The sequence below is a fragment of the Callospermophilus lateralis genome, chromosome 7, assembly GCF_048772815.1.
Source record: "Callospermophilus lateralis isolate mCalLat2 chromosome 7, mCalLat2.hap1, whole genome shotgun sequence".
Taxonomy (NCBI): Eukaryota; Metazoa; Chordata; class Mammalia; order Rodentia; family Sciuridae; genus Callospermophilus; species Callospermophilus lateralis.
The window spans coordinates 110,575,873-110,591,151 of NC_135311.1; the positions used below are offsets into that span (position 1 = coordinate 110,575,873).

A 15,279-nucleotide genomic window follows, 5' to 3' on the forward strand; every position below is an offset into this window, starting at 1 on the left:
TAGTTATCGGCGGACACAACATCTTTGTTTGTACGTGGTGCTGAGAATCGAACTCGGGCCGCACGCATGCCAGGCGAGCGCGCTACCACTTGAGCCACATCCCCAGCCCCAAGAAGTCCAATTTTAATTTAAAAAATTTTTTGGAACTGGGATTAAACCCAGAGGCACTATCTACTGAGCTACATAGCCCTTTTTATTTTCAGACAGGGTCTTGCTAGGTTGCTAAGGGCCTTCCTAAATTGCTGAGGGTGGCCTCAAATTTGCAATCCTCCTGCCTCAGCCTCCCAAGTTGCTGGGATTACAGGCATGTGCTATTACACCTGACTAGGAATCCAATTTTAGACCCAATAAAGTAGAAATGTGGGAGTCATTTGCATATTAATGGTATTTAAGCCCTGACTGGATGAGATCACTGGGGTGTAAAAGAGAACGGAGAAAGGGCTCCAGGTTAGAGTCTCACCTCATTCCAACCTAAAAGAGACTGGACGGAAGAAGAGGAGTCAGCGAAAGAGAATAAGAAGCAACCATAGAGGTAGGGGAAAAACAGGTACATATGATGTCCTGGAGGAGGGCGTAGGGGCCAACAGGAGGCTGAGGTAGGACTCTATTCAGGCTAGGCCCTTAACTTTTCAGGCTGTTGGTGGCCCTTGTTGGTGGCTCTTCTCTCATGGACCTACTTTTTTTTTTTTTTTTTGAAACAAAAGTCTTGCTAAGTTGCTCAGGCTGATCTCAAATTTGGAATCCTCCTGCATCAGCCTCCTGACTGAGATTACAGGCCTAAATGGAGTTTCCTAACAGGGACCTGATTTTTAACTAGGTAAGCAGAGGCGCCCCAAGCCATCACCATAGCTCTTGCTGAGCTCCTTCCCCTTCCACAAGCACACAGAACAGGCAGATATCAAGACTTTTTATTAGACCCTTTCCAGCCAGCAACCTTCCTTCTTTCCCACTGCCTGCATAACCCCCAGCCTCCTCTGGAGCCAAGTGGAGTCACCCTGCACTTGACCCCAGATTCCTGCCATCTGTCAGGCTTCCCTGCCACACAACCTTGGCCTTCCTGGTATGCCACAGTGGGTTTGTTACTCCTTTGATTCCGCCTCCTCATCCTCTTGTGCCTTTGCCTCCGTGAAGTGTGTGATGTAAGTCATCTGATTCAGATCACCAGGGTCAAGTCCAACGCTCGAGCTGCTGTTGGGGACTCCATAAAGTTCTAACACTGTGGGCAGCAAAGGTGAGCATGAGCTTGGGTGCCGGCTGTGCCTGCACTCCAGGTCCCTGGCTGTTGCTCACCTTTGGCAACATTGACTTCATTGGCTGTCAAGATGTCTGCCTGAATGCTATCTATTTTCATGTACAAATCCTCACCGTGGATCTGAGGACAGCAATGAGATGGACACAGCTACGGTACCAGGGCAGAGTGTTCTTGAATTGGGCTTGGGCACAGTGGTGCTGCAGGTGGGGTCATCTCCCAGCCGGACTGGAAGGGTACTTAGGGGAAGGGGAGAAGCGGAAGGAGAGCCCAACCGGGGGCAACCTAGCCCACTCTGTGGGGGGGCTGGGTCGGGGTACCATCACGTTCCTACCAACCTGCCAGGCCGGATGGGAGCACTTACAAGGAAGAGCTGGTAGAGTTCCTCCCCCATTGTCTTGCGCACGTGCTCCTCCACCACCGGGAACGTCTGCACGAAGAACTGCAGCCGGCGGGTGGGAGGGGCGGCGTGACCGTGACCGTGACCGTGACCGCCAGCGCCCGCACCTCCGCCCCGCAATCCCCACCGTCGCGGGCTCACCTGCAGAGTGAGGCTGGCCAGCCTCTGGCTGTTGCTGTGATCCGTGTTGCCCATGGCGGCCATCAGGCTGTGCACCACGCGCATGTGCAGCATCTCCTCAGCCGTGCTCAGGTCTCTGCGCGCCAGAACCCTGGGCAGGGTTATCAGGTTGCTCCGCGAGGCTTTGGCTCTCAGGTGCCGCCAGGCATGCAGGCCATCCGCAGCGCCCGGCCTGGCTTGCTACAGCCACCCCCACCCACTGCCTGCTTACCCAATGGTCTTGGCGGCCGCGGCCTGCTGCAAGAACACTGGCAGGTGGGTGGTGAGCTGGAGAATCGGGGAGTCTGGGAGAGCAAGGGGCTGTGAGCAAGGAGCCCCCCTCCCTCCACCAGGCAGCCTCATCCGAGGGGGTCCTACCAGTGAGGATCTTGGGCTGCAGTTTGGACATCTCCTTGACTGATGGTATTAGCAGTGCCACGAGGCCCCTGAGCAGCGACTGGCGCACGTCATAGTTGACCAGGTCCTTTATCAGCTCAATGGCTGGGGAAGGGCAGAGATAATGGAGAGGCAGGAGGCTATACCCTATCAAAGAGGGTGCTGAGTCCTTTGAATCATGTCACTTCTCTTTACCCTGTCCTCTCTGTCAACACTTTCTAGTGCCTTTTACTGCCCAGCACGTCCAGACCTCTGGGGAACTAGAAAGGTGCCACCTCATTCCTGTCCTCCTGGTTAAAGGAGGTTGCACGGATTAGATAATGAGCTCACTCAGCAAGGAGGCCATAGAGGCTGAGGCTCCACAGAACTGAGCTGCCTTAGGCTTGGAGGAATCCATGGGAAGAGGGCCTGGGTTTTTTTGTTTGTTTGTTTATTTTTGTGGAACTGGAGCTTGAACCCTGGGGAACTATGCTACTGAGCTACATCCTCAACCCTTTTTAGTTTTTGTTAAGTTGCCCAGGCTGATCTGGAATTAATCCTCTTGTTTTAGCTTCCCAAGTCTGTCTCCAGAATAGCTAGGACTACAGGCATGTACCATGCAGCCTGGCTGTGCTGGGTAACAGGACAAGGGGTGAGAGAGAGCAAGCAAATGTGTGCAGGTGTGAGGCATCAAATGAGAAGGGGGAGGAATCAAGATAGACAGCATGTAGAGAATCTCTCTAACCATCATGAGCCCTTCTTTGCCTGGCTCATGCCATACAGCATTCCACTGATAGGCACCATAATCACTTACCACCATGACTATCATCTCCATTTTACATTTAAGGAAAAAAGGCACAGAGAGGTAAAGCACTTTGCCTAAGTGCACAAGGAGAGATGGAAGCAAAAGGAACAAAAAATTTGGTTAGAAAGAGGGAGGGCACTAGAATTTACTGGGGGGGAATTTCCTGCCAGGCTTTTCTGGAGACTTCCTAGTCATTCTCTTTCCAGCACTCGCTTGGCCTTTGACACAACTGCATCTGCACGCCTGTCCTGGCAGGAGCTGCACAAGAGTGAATTCGTTTACTCAACCAATGTTCCTTGAGCCTGTACAGGCAAGCAGTTAACAGTATGGTGACAAATGCTATAAAAGGGGTCATCAGAGGGCTATGGGAACATCTGGGAAGATGGGAGAAGACTGGATATTTTTGTAAGGAAGAGAAAGGAGCCATAATGAAGCAGAGCTTCTTTTGGTACCGGGTGCTTAACCCCTTAGGCACATCCCCAGCTCTTTTTATTTATTTTTAATTTTTTATCTTGAGATAGGGCCTCAGTAAGTTGCTGAGGCAGACTTTGAACTTGTGATCCTTCTGCCTCAGCCTCCTGAACCACTGGATGACAGGCATGTGCCACCATGCCTGACTCTACTTTGCCTATTCATGTGGCTTCATTTCTCTGAATCAGCAAATAGCCTCATTTTGTGTGTGTGTGTGTGTGTGTGTGTGCGCACACGCACATTTACATTATTTACATATTTATCTTTTATAATTTTTAAATTTAAATGTCTTTTTTTTTTCCCAGTGCTATAGATTGAACCTCAGGCCTTGCACATGCTAGGCAAGTGCTCTATCCCAGAGCTACACCCCAGCCCGAGGGCCAATTTTAAGAGAGCTCTTTAAAGTTGGGACCTCATACTTCTTTGCCAGCTGAGAAATGAGCAACACTCTATGAACACTCGCTTTCTATGAGCCAGGCACAACAGAAAGGTGAAGGGATATGACCCTCCCTCCACAGTGGAAGGCACAAGGCACCTGGTGAAGTGACTAGTGAAAGGGACTGCATAGATTGGGTCTCCAAAAGAACTGCTTTCAGGACTCGGTGACTTTACTTGCTTAACTCAAACAAACTTATGGTGCCTAATAATGAACATGTGCTGGCAATTTATCACTGTGTCAGGACACCATTATTGCCTGTTATTAACAAAGCAGTGGTCACTGAGATGGAGGCTCTGAAACGGAGACAGTCAACAAACCCATCCTGTGATTTGCGCTCTGCACACTCAACTCTCCTGTGTGGCTGCTGAACATTGACAGCAGCAAATGCCACAAGAGTGAGGGGAAGCCTCCTGGTAGACTCTGGCAGGAAGGAGGAGCCACTTTGGACTGGTGCATGTGTCTAAGGAAAGTCACAGAAATGCTGCCAATAGAACCAGCCTGCCTCCACAAACCTGCCCTTGTGCCGGACCCTGGGAGCCCCCATCCATCCTCAGGCCCCAGAGCTGTGGGGCACACCAGCTCAATTCCTGAAGCCCCACACAAAGCCCATCTTTTTTTGTCCTCCCAGGTGGAAAATTCACTCCCAGGTGGAAAATCCTCAAGGATATCCCGTACTACTCCTTCCAGTGTTTGGGGATAATCTGGGAAAGAGTTTTCCGGGGCAGCCCCTTCTCTCTGTGGACTTCCTTGATTCAGAAACAGCTGCTTCATTCAGAAACATTTCTATGTCCTTCCTGCCACTGCTCAGGGCTGCCCCTTTCATCTAGGCCTTCCAGGGTAGCCCCTGCAATCCCAGGTACTCATCTGGTGCTCAGATATGGTTATAATTTGGAATCACAGATCCAGCAACATTGATGAGGAAAAGGGACCAGCCCTGGGAAGGTGCAAAGCACACCTAGCCTCCCTGGCTTTCCCCAAATAATCTCTCATCTGGACAGAACTGCAGCCTGGCTGCTTGGCGGCCCCAGCTTGCACTGGCTGGTGCTTGAAACTTCCAGATCCTTCTCATTAGTTTTGCTGTAGTTTGGTTACAAAATCTCGTCTTTCCTCTTGAATTACTGCAGCTCATATTTTGGGTTGGTTTCTCCTTGTATTTGAATATACTTGATTGTCATCTGCAGTATATTTCTCATTAGCAGCTGGGCTCTATCCAGGCAAAGCTGGTAGCATCTTGTGCCAGGGCACCCTAGGAAAAATGTCTGCTTGTGCTTAATAGAGATCTTCCTGCAGCAAGAAATGACTTGGTGGACATTCAGGGTAGAAATGAATGGATGAGCCAGGCAAGGTGGCACATGCCTGTAATTCCAGGGACTCAGGAGGCTGAGGCAGGATGATCACAAGTTCAAGGACAGCCTTGCCAACTTAGTGAGATCCCCAGCAACTTAGCAAGACCCTGTCCCAAAACAAAAAATAAAAAAGGCTAGGGATGTAGCTCAGTGGTAAACTACCCCTGGGTTCAACCTTTGGTGCCAGGGGGAAAAAAAAGAAAGAAAAAAGAATGGATGAGAGGGCTGGGCATGTAGCTCAGTGGTAAAGCACTTGTTTAGCATATGTGAAGCCCTGGGTCTGATCTCCAGTACCACAAAAGAAAAAAGAAAAAGATCTAGAAATGAATGGACAAAGATATTTTTATGGAATTTCCTTGTTCACAAAGCATTTTCTGGCCATACAGGCCCAAATACTTCAGAAGACAAATATCTACTTCTGCCTATTCAGTTTATACTATGTACCATTTGGAGCTCCTTGGAAAAATGAAGATTTACTCACTGAATCATTTCTGATTTAGTTTTTAAATTCACAGCTGTCACTGTTTATCCCCACAGTGAAAGTGCTAGTCCCTATCCAATGTCTCTACAAGAACTACAGTCATGGGGCTGGGGATGTGGCTCAAGTGGTAGCGTGCTCGCCTGGCATGCGTGCGGCCCGGGTTCGATCCTTAGCACCACATACAAACAAAGATGTTGTGTCCACTGAAAAATAAATATTGAAATTCTCTCTCTCTCTTAAAAAAAAAAAAAAAGAACCACAGTCATTATAACTCTTCAGATATGCTAGTGGCTAAGCATAGCAGATTCATTCAGAAAGCAAGGGTACAAAAGACTAGCATCTTTGAGAGGTTTGCTTAAAGCCTACAGTGCTGATTATACCCAAGTCCTAAATTTAAGTTGTCACTGACTTATTCATTGATTCATTCATTTAACCAATGAAATACTTACTGAGGATCTCCTCTATGCTAGGGCTGTGAAGAAGACCAAGATACAATCCCTGCTCTTAGGGCATCTCATAGTAATGTGGGATACCAGTAAGGAAACTGACATTTGTGATATAGTGCTATAAGAAGCCCCGTTGGTTGGTAGGGATCAGGGGGGAGGGGAGTGGAGAATCAGGAGGTTTTCTTGTAAAAGGTGATGCTTGAGTTGAGAAAGTCATGAGGAGAAGGGAGGGGATGGAATGTGGTAAGTGCATGTGGGATAGTGTTTTGTCACATTTGTGACCAGGCAAGGAAGGGAGGTCTGGCTGGGATACAAGGTGTCCAGTCATGGAATAAGAGTTAAGCCCGTGGAGGTAGGCCAGCCCCAGCTTCTGAAGGGCTTTGCATGTGCCAATAACTCTATAGGGCAGAAATTTTTTTTCCATTTAAAAGGAAACCAAGACTCAAAAAGTTGAACAGCTTGCCACATCAAACAGCTAAGTAGCTCAATGATAGAGCACTTACCTAGCATGCAGGAGGCCCTGAGTGTAATCCTCAGCATCACACACACAAACACACACACACACACATACAAAAAAAAAAAAAAGTCAGATTCTGATTCTAAAGTCCATATTTACCACCACCACTATGCTCTATTGGTCTATTGTGTTGGGTGGACTAGGAGTAGACTGTGTGTGGGAACAATGCTGGAGAGATGGTCATCAGGTTAGAGGCCAGTGCAGGTGAGCAATGCAAAGATCTGAATTGCAGCAGTAGAGACACAATGGACAGGAGAACCAGATTTGAATGACCCTGAGGAATCAGAGTTGACAGGTGCTGCTGGGCGGTGGTGGTGCGCGCCTTTAAGTCCAGCAACTCGGGAAGTGAGGCAGGAGGATTGCAAGTTCCAGGCCAGCCTCAGCAATTTAGTGAGGCCTGGTCTCAAAATAAAATAATAAAAAGATATGGATGTAGTTGGACACTGGTAATGTCCCTGATACAGTACCAAAAAAAAAAAAAAAAAAAAAATCAACTGGTGCTATGGTTTGAACATGGTTTGTTTCTACCGAAACTCACATGGAGATTTAATTTCTCAATGTAACTGTACTGAAAGGTGGTGGTATTTTTTTTTTTTTTTTTGTACTTAGGATTGAACTGGGGGGTGCTTAACTACTGAGCCATATCCCCAGCCCTTTTATATTTTATTGAGAGACAGGGTCTCACTGAGTTGCTGAGGGCCTCTCTAAGTTGCTGAGGCTGGCCTGGAACTTGCAATCCCTCTGCCTCAGCCTCCTGAGCCACTGGGATTTTTAAAAGGTGGGGCCTAAGTGGGAGGTGATTGGGTTGTTATCGAATTAATGCTATGGTCTCATGGAGTGGATAGGGTCTCCCAGGAGTGGTTTAGTCCCCACAAGAACAGTTGTTATGAAGGAGTGAGCCTGGCTTCTGTCAGCATTTTTGCTTCCTTTCTCCATGTGACATCTGTCTCTCACACACTCTCCCACCACATGATGCTATCTGCTATGAGGCCTTTATCAGAAGCTGACGTTGACACCATGCTGCTCTTGGACCTCCAAAACTGTGAGTTAAATAAACCACTTTTTCTTTAGAAATTACTCATCCTCAGTATTTTGTTATAGCAACATGAAATGAACTAAGACAACTAACTGATCTTGTTAGAAGTTGGTTGAAGGTGAGAAGCAAGAAGAGATGGCAATTACCCACATTTTAAGCCTGGGCGGCTGGGTGCTTTGTACTGAGATTGGGACCTTGAGGGAAAGGAATGCTTTGGAGCTGGAATATCAGGAGTCAGGTTCGAAATATGGTTGGTGACATCCAAGGGCAGATAATCAGAAGGCAAGTGGCAACATAGGTATGGAATTTTGTAGAGTAGTCTGACATGCAGAGAAGTCATTCAGTCACTGTGTTCTTTGTCCACAAAATGAGTAAAAATGAGAGTCAACAAGCTATGTGATCAGCTTGCTTGGAGGATTAAATGAGTAAGGAGCAAGAACAATACCTAGCACATAATGCACAATTTATAAATGCTGGCTACCATTGTTTCTATCATTATAGGTGGTAATAAAACTGTGGGCATGAAGAAGAGGCCATAGACAGCAAACAAAGAGAAGGAAGGACCTGGGATTGAAAGTTGAGAGAGAAAAAATATCGACACCTAAGGAGCTGGTAGAGAGATAGGAATGTAAAAAGACTGAGAAGCAGTTTCCAGATGTAGGAGGAAGTCAGGAGAGTGCAGTGCTGTGAAGGAAGAGATGACAGTTTTTGAGGAGGAGTGTGTGATCAGAAGGGTTTGAGCATTTGAGAGTTCATATCTGGTGAAGCTAAGAATTCATTCACCAACACTGATTGAGAATGTGCTGGTACAGTGCTAGTGCCAAGGAAGCAGTGGTTCACAATCCAGATGCAAGGCACTTGCCATTCACACTCCAAATAAACTTGAGTGCAAGAGGAAAAACTTATTGCTCCAATTCAAAGAGGGACTATGGAGTCCATTGTCTGTCAGCACCAGAAGAAACCTCGATGCTCACCTGTGCAATCCCTCAGTGAATAGATGAAGAAATCAACAAATGACGTGCTCAGGGAATCACAGTGAACAGGAGACAGAGCTGTAGCAGCTGGCTCAGTATTTCTTTGGCAGAGGAGCCTTAGAAATGGCAGAGCATCTGGGGACTATGGGTATTCTTTTTTTTTTTTTGGATTGAATCTAAGATCACTTAACCACTGAGCCACATTTCCATCCCTTTTTTATTTAGATGTTGAGACACAATCTTGCTAAGTTGCTAAGTCTGGCCTCAAACTGCCTCAGTCTCCGGAACTGCTGGGCCAGTGCCACAAGACCCAGCACTTGATACCTCTCTTTTTTTTTTTTATTATGAAAGATATTTTCACAAGAAAAAGAGGTTGGAAGTCTGACACCTGGTCAGACAGAAAACATCACAGGTGGCTCTTGCCTGGGGGACTTTTTCTGCATAACCAGAAAACCCTTGCTTTCTATCTGCCTCCTCCCTTCAATGTTCCATAACTTGCTATCACTTCCCTTCCCCTCATAGCCATGGGCCACGCCACTATTCCTTTCTTTAGTTCTATATAAGGTTTAGCCATCTTGTGCATGGCTCTGGTGTTTAGGCATTTAATAAGATTCATGGGTTTTCCCTGTTAATCTGTGTATTGTCATTTCATTTTATAAACTGAGATTATTGAACATCTAGAGAGAAAGGAGTAAATTTAGAAGTTGGCTACACATGCAGCCATTTCCAAGACGCTCCCAGTACTGTTGAGATTTGTTCTATACTAATTCTTTTCTACTAGAGCCTTGGAAAACTAGTGTCCTGTTTCTTACTGTGCATTTCCAGACAAGACTGTCACCTACTGGTGACATGTGAGAAGTGCACCTCCACAGAGGTTTGCCTTCTTTTCTAGCAGGACACCAGTAAGAATGTTTGGTATGTTGCACTGTTGTAAGGAAGAGACCAGAGTCAGGCATCTTCCTGACCAACTATATTCTATATCTGATTCCTGTGTGTTCTGCTCTGTCTTTCACCACATCCTGTCTAGAGCCCAATATTGAAACATGAAAAATATTTTTTAAAGCTGGGTGTGGTGGTATGTGCTTGCATTTCTGGTTACTCTGGAGGCTGAGGCAAGTTCAAAGCCAGCCTCAGTAACTTAGCAAGACCCTCAGCAACTTATCAGGACCCTGACATACAAAAAATAAAATAAAATTAAATTAAAATGGGATGGGGATATATCTCAGTGGCTTAGCACCCCTGGATTCAATGCCCAGTACTTAAATCAGCAAATAAAGAAATATTAAAAATGTTTAAAACTCTGTTTTGGTGTTATAGCTTTGTGACTGTGATTCAGTGGAGTTACACAGGACAGGTGGCCTCTTACACAGGACAGGTGGCCTCTTACACAGCAGGAAGGGATGAAACTGCTGTCATGTCAGCTCAGAGGAGCAAAGCAAAGGTCCAAGGTTCTTTGAGGCCAAAGCTCCTATGGTTCATGCTTAATCCTGAGAAAGGCACAAAGCAAGAAACATAATTGTTAAAAAATGGTTTACTGTAATATTAATGCAGTTGTCTGTCCTTAGGATTTTTTTTATTTTTATTTTTGCAGTGCTGGGGATTGAACTTAGGGCATGCTAGGCAAGCACTCTGCCACTGAGCTACTTCCCCAGCTATCTTTAGGATTTGTCTGCTTCTCAAAATTGGTAAAAATGAAGAAAGCCCTGTTCTGCTAACACTGGAGGGGAAGGATGCTGTGGTGGTGAGGAGGTGGCCCAGGAGCCAGATTGCCTGGGTGTGACTTACAACTTACACACTTTTAGTTTTGAGACTTTGGACAGGCCATTTAATTGCTCTGTGCCTCAGTTTCCTCATCTGTAAATTGGGGATGAAAACAGTACCTACTTCATTCAGTTGTTCTGAGGATTGTAGGAGATGATTAAAGAGCTTAGAACAGTGCTTGGCCTATGGTCATCTGGGTCATCTTAGTGGCAATTACTAATTATGACTATTATTATTGCTAACGTAACAAATCTCTATGAGAGAAGGGGCCGTGTTTCCTTTGTTACTATACGTTTCAGTGCCCATCTTCATGTCAACTTCTGTGGAATAGATAAATGAATAAATGAGAAACTTAAATCATTTAAAAACCAACCAGTAGAGTATATTATCAAGTCAGTGAAAATATGGGGCTGGGGTGTGGCTCAGTGGGAGGGCACTTGCCTAGCATGTGTGAAGCCCCAGGTTCAATCCCGGAAAAAAACCTGCAAAGTCAACTTGCATAATGAGAGGAACCATATGTCTGTTAAGGAACTCTCACAACTCAACAATAAAAGGACAAACAACCCAATTTCAAAAAAACGAAAAGGGACTTGACTAGACATTTCTCTAAAGAAGAAATTCAAAAAGAAGAAAACAGGCAGATGAAAAGATGTTCAGCATTCCTATTCATAAGGGAAATGCAATTTTTATCAACTAGGATGCTATAATTAAAAAATCCCCAGATAATAACAAGCGCTAGTGAGGATATGGAGAAAGGGGAACCCTCAGGCACCTATAGTCCCAGCTACTTAGGAGGCAAAGGCAAGAGGATCTCCTAACCCCAGGAATTTGGGGCCAGCCTGAGCAACATAGGAAGACTTTGTCTCAAACAACAACAACAACAACCAAATTGGCATCCTCATATATTGCTGGTTGGAATATAAAATGGTTCAGCCATTGTGGAAAATGGTTTGGCAGATTCCTTAACAAGTTAAACAAAATTTCTGTATTAGCCAGAAATTCTACTCATAGGTATACACCCAGAAGGAAAATAGGTATTCAAATACATATACATGCATGTTCATAGCAGCATTATTTACAATAGCTAGAAGGTGAAAAGAGCCCAATTTTCATCATGAATGAAGGAATAAACCAAGTGTGGTATAGCCATACAGTGGAATATTATTCAACCACAAAAAGGAATGAGGTACTGACAGGAGCTAAAATGTGGAAATACTTGGAAAACATGCTTAGTGAAAGAAGCCAGACACAAAGTCATGTATTGTATGATTCCATTTATATGAAATGTCCAGAATAGATAAACCCATTGACACAGAACAAAGATTGGTGGTTCCCAGGGGATGAGGGGAGGAGAAGGAGAGTAACTACTTAATGGGTACAGGGTTTCCTTTTGGGGGAATGAAAATGTTTTTGAACTAGACAGAATTTGTAGTTGTACAACATTGTGATTGTACTAAATACCACTGAATTTTTCATTTTAAAATAGTTAATATATATTTTTTTTGTACCAGAGATTGAACCCAGGGGTGCTTTACCATTGAGCTACATCCTTAGCCCCACCTTTTTTAACCTTTATTTTATTTTTATGTGGCACCAAGGATCAAAATCAGTGCCTCACAAGTGCTAGGACAGCACTCTACCGCTGAACCACAATCCCAGAATCCTCAGCCATTTTATTTTTATTTTGAGATAGGCTTGCTAAGCTGCTGAGGCTGGCCTTGAACTTGTAATTCTCCTGCCTCAGCCTTCTGAGTTGCTGGGATTATAGTGTGCACCACCATACTCAGCTAAAATGATTAATTTTATGTTATGTGAATCTCACCTCAATTTTAAAGGTGCTTTTATGAAGAGGTAAACCAAATCTGTGGTTGATTTCAGAACCAAAGCAACTTCCAAAACCAATAACCTAAGGAAAATGAATAATGAGGTTTTTGTCTACTGCCAGAGTCTCCCCAGGCCTTTAAGGGCAGGAGAAAGAGATGTCACACATTCTTGCCCATGTCTGTCCTGTTTGGTCACCAACGTCTCTAGAGGGTTCTACTATGTGAGTGCAGTAGCTTGCTTAGCCATTGACCCCACTGCTGTACTTTGGGGTTGATGTATAAAACACAATCATTTCATTAGTAAGTCGATAGGTCAATTAGACAAATTTAAAATTCTCGAAATGATCATTTTCCAATTTCACAAACAGTTCCTTTTTACCACAAACTTATTTCTTATACATATATTTGTTAAACTTTTAGCAAATTTTATTAGATGGTATGGTGGTTTTCAAATGTGTCCAAGTTCTTCATATGATTCCTTTTAAGAAGTGGAGCCTAATTTTCCTGGACTAGGAGCTGGATTTAGTGACTGTCTTCCGGTTGACAGAATACAACAGAAGTGACAGTGTGCAACTTCTTTCTATTTTTAATTAATGATTTCTTTTTGTACCAGGGATTGAACCCAGGGGTACTTAACCACTGAGCTACATCCCCAGCCTTTTTTATTTTTGTTTTAAAATAAGGGAGACGAGAGGCCAACAAAGGGCAAAGAGCGGGTGCTGGGGCCAGAGGAGTCTGAAGCCCCTAAGAATCCTGAAAATCTGGCTTCTCCCAGATCTTTTAGGACCCATTAGACAACCAATACAGGCTGCAATAAACTTTATAAATATTTAAAGGAAACTTTATCTTCAGTAATTTGGTAAATTGGCCACTCAGCAAATTGATCAGTTGGCCAACTGATTTTTGGTAAGTATGCATTTGGCAAACTAATTTACAGTAAATTATTCTGCTTCTAATGAAGTCAGACATAGTAATTTTTATGTTCCTTAGGTAATAATTCATTTGTAAAAAATAGCAATAGATTTGCACACACACATACACACACACACACACACACACACACATGCACACTTACTTTAAATTCCCAAAATAATTCACTAATTTCTTTTTCCAAAATACTTTCAATGTATGAAATTTCTCTTCTCTAGACAGGGAGGCCAATGAGTGGTGACTTCTGCTGTTTGGGCTGCTAGTTCTGATTAAGTCCCCACCCACCACTAATTCCTGAAACAGAAATTCTCCTTGGGAGCATTTTTCACTTTAAAACCATTACAAAATGGAGATAAATTCTAGGCAGGACTGCTTTGGAGAAGTCCCCCCTTATTTTTGATTTTGGCTCACTTTATGTTCAATGGGATCATTATTAAAATAATTTCTAAAATTTTAATACTATGCTTAGACATCAGGTGATGTGGGAGCCAGCACACTTTCCCTAGTTATTTCCACTTCAAAGTGAAGAATATGACAAGAATGACAATCAGAATCCCCTGCAGGGGGACCAGAGAGCAGGGTGCCTCCCCTGGATGTGACCCAGTGCTTCTTTCCCTGCCCTTTCTCCTACACAGGTGTGAAGGAGATCTCATTTTTATGAACCTTACTCTGGAAGACAAAAATGTTTCAGGAAATTGCATTAAGATATTGAGAAGGGGAAGGAAAAGGAAGCGAGAGAAGCCTACCACAGGGACAGACCAACAGCCATCACCGCATGTCTCTCTCAGGTCTGATGTATCCTACCACAGTGGTTTTAAAACTTGGCCACAAAATTATTTAACCTTCTTCCCATTGAGGAGTTGAGTCTACCTGTTTCCCTAGAATCTGAGTAGGAAGTGATGCTATGGGACTGAGAGCTAGGTCAAAAAAGGCCCCCTAGGAGCTGAGGTTGTGGCTCAGCAGTAAAGCGCTCGCCTAGCACGTGCGAGGCCCCGGGTTTGATCCTCAGCACCACATAAAAATGAATAAATAAAGTAAAGGCATTGTGTTCATCTACACCTAAAAAATAATATTAAAAAAAGGCTTCCCAGCTTCACACTAGAACATCTTGGTTGCTCCCTTTTCAAATTTAGCCACCAAGCTATGAGAAGCCAAGACTACTGAAAGAGGCCACATGTAGGTGCTACCTCCAAGCCCACAAATGATTCCAGGATTTACCTTAGTTACAGAATTTGGTGCAGGGGTCGCAAAAAGTCAGAAATCAAAATAAATTATATAATAATAAGGTCCTCATAAAAATAAAAAATTGTTGAACAACATCTCCTAATGTGAAGTGAAGGTAGGATCAGTATGAGTGTGATGTGCAGCCATATTGAATCCTGAGGCAAAAGGGAAAATCAATGATCCTGATCTTGCTAGCCTCACTCTAGTCCCAGCTGTGGCCCCTGCTATCTTCTGAGATGAGGCTCCACACACTGAGGAGGGGAGATAATCCATCTCTGCTGTACCCTGTACAAATCCCTGAATTACAGAATATGTAAGTGTAATAAAATAGTGGTAATTTTCTTGCACTAAATTTGGAGTGGTTTGCTACAAGCAGTAGGTCACCAGAATACCCATCCTCTGCTATAGAGGAATTACCATCTCCTTCCTTCTTCCAAGAAACTTTTCTTTTCCTTCTTCTCCATGCCCTCTTCCTTAGCACTAAGAACTCTTCAGACATGAAGGGCTGCGGTTGGGGATATAGCTCAGTTGGTAGAGTGCTTGCCTTGCATTCACAAGGCCCTGGGTTCAAATCCCCAACACCACAAAAAAGAAATGCAGAGTCACTTTAGACTTCCCTTAACTACCAGCACTGGGCTGAAAAAACTGGGTAAATAATGTTACATGCTGGAGACACCGAGGTGGGGGGGTATGAGGAAAAGGGAAAGTTAAGAGAGAGAAGTCAGAGAAAGTCTCTCTTAAAGGTGACATCTGAGCTTATATTTGTCCATCAGTCTAAGGTCTTGGAGAAGAATCTTCTGTGCCAGAAGTATGAAGCATGCACTATCCCACTGTTTGTTATCC

General features: G+C 44.5%; 1 protein-coding gene across 1 annotated transcript in view; it reads right to left on the reverse strand.

Annotated features, from left to right (window-relative positions):
• Positions 1–1,079: 1,079 nt before the first annotated feature.
• Positions 1,080–15,279, reverse strand: part of Armh1 (armadillo like helical domain containing 1) — a 31,574-nt gene continuing 17,374 nt past the window's right edge. The window contains exons 6-11 of the mRNA XM_076862603.1: positions 2,187–2,309; positions 2,041–2,113; positions 1,791–1,920; positions 1,614–1,691; positions 1,291–1,372; positions 1,080–1,216 (exon numbers count right to left, since the gene is read on the reverse strand). Of these exons, the coding sequence (XP_076718718.1) occupies positions 1,080–1,216; positions 1,291–1,372; positions 1,614–1,691; positions 1,791–1,920; positions 2,041–2,113; positions 2,187–2,309 (623 nt within the window). The remainder of the gene's footprint in view (positions 1,217–1,290; positions 1,373–1,613; positions 1,692–1,790; positions 1,921–2,040; positions 2,114–2,186; positions 2,310–15,279) is intronic.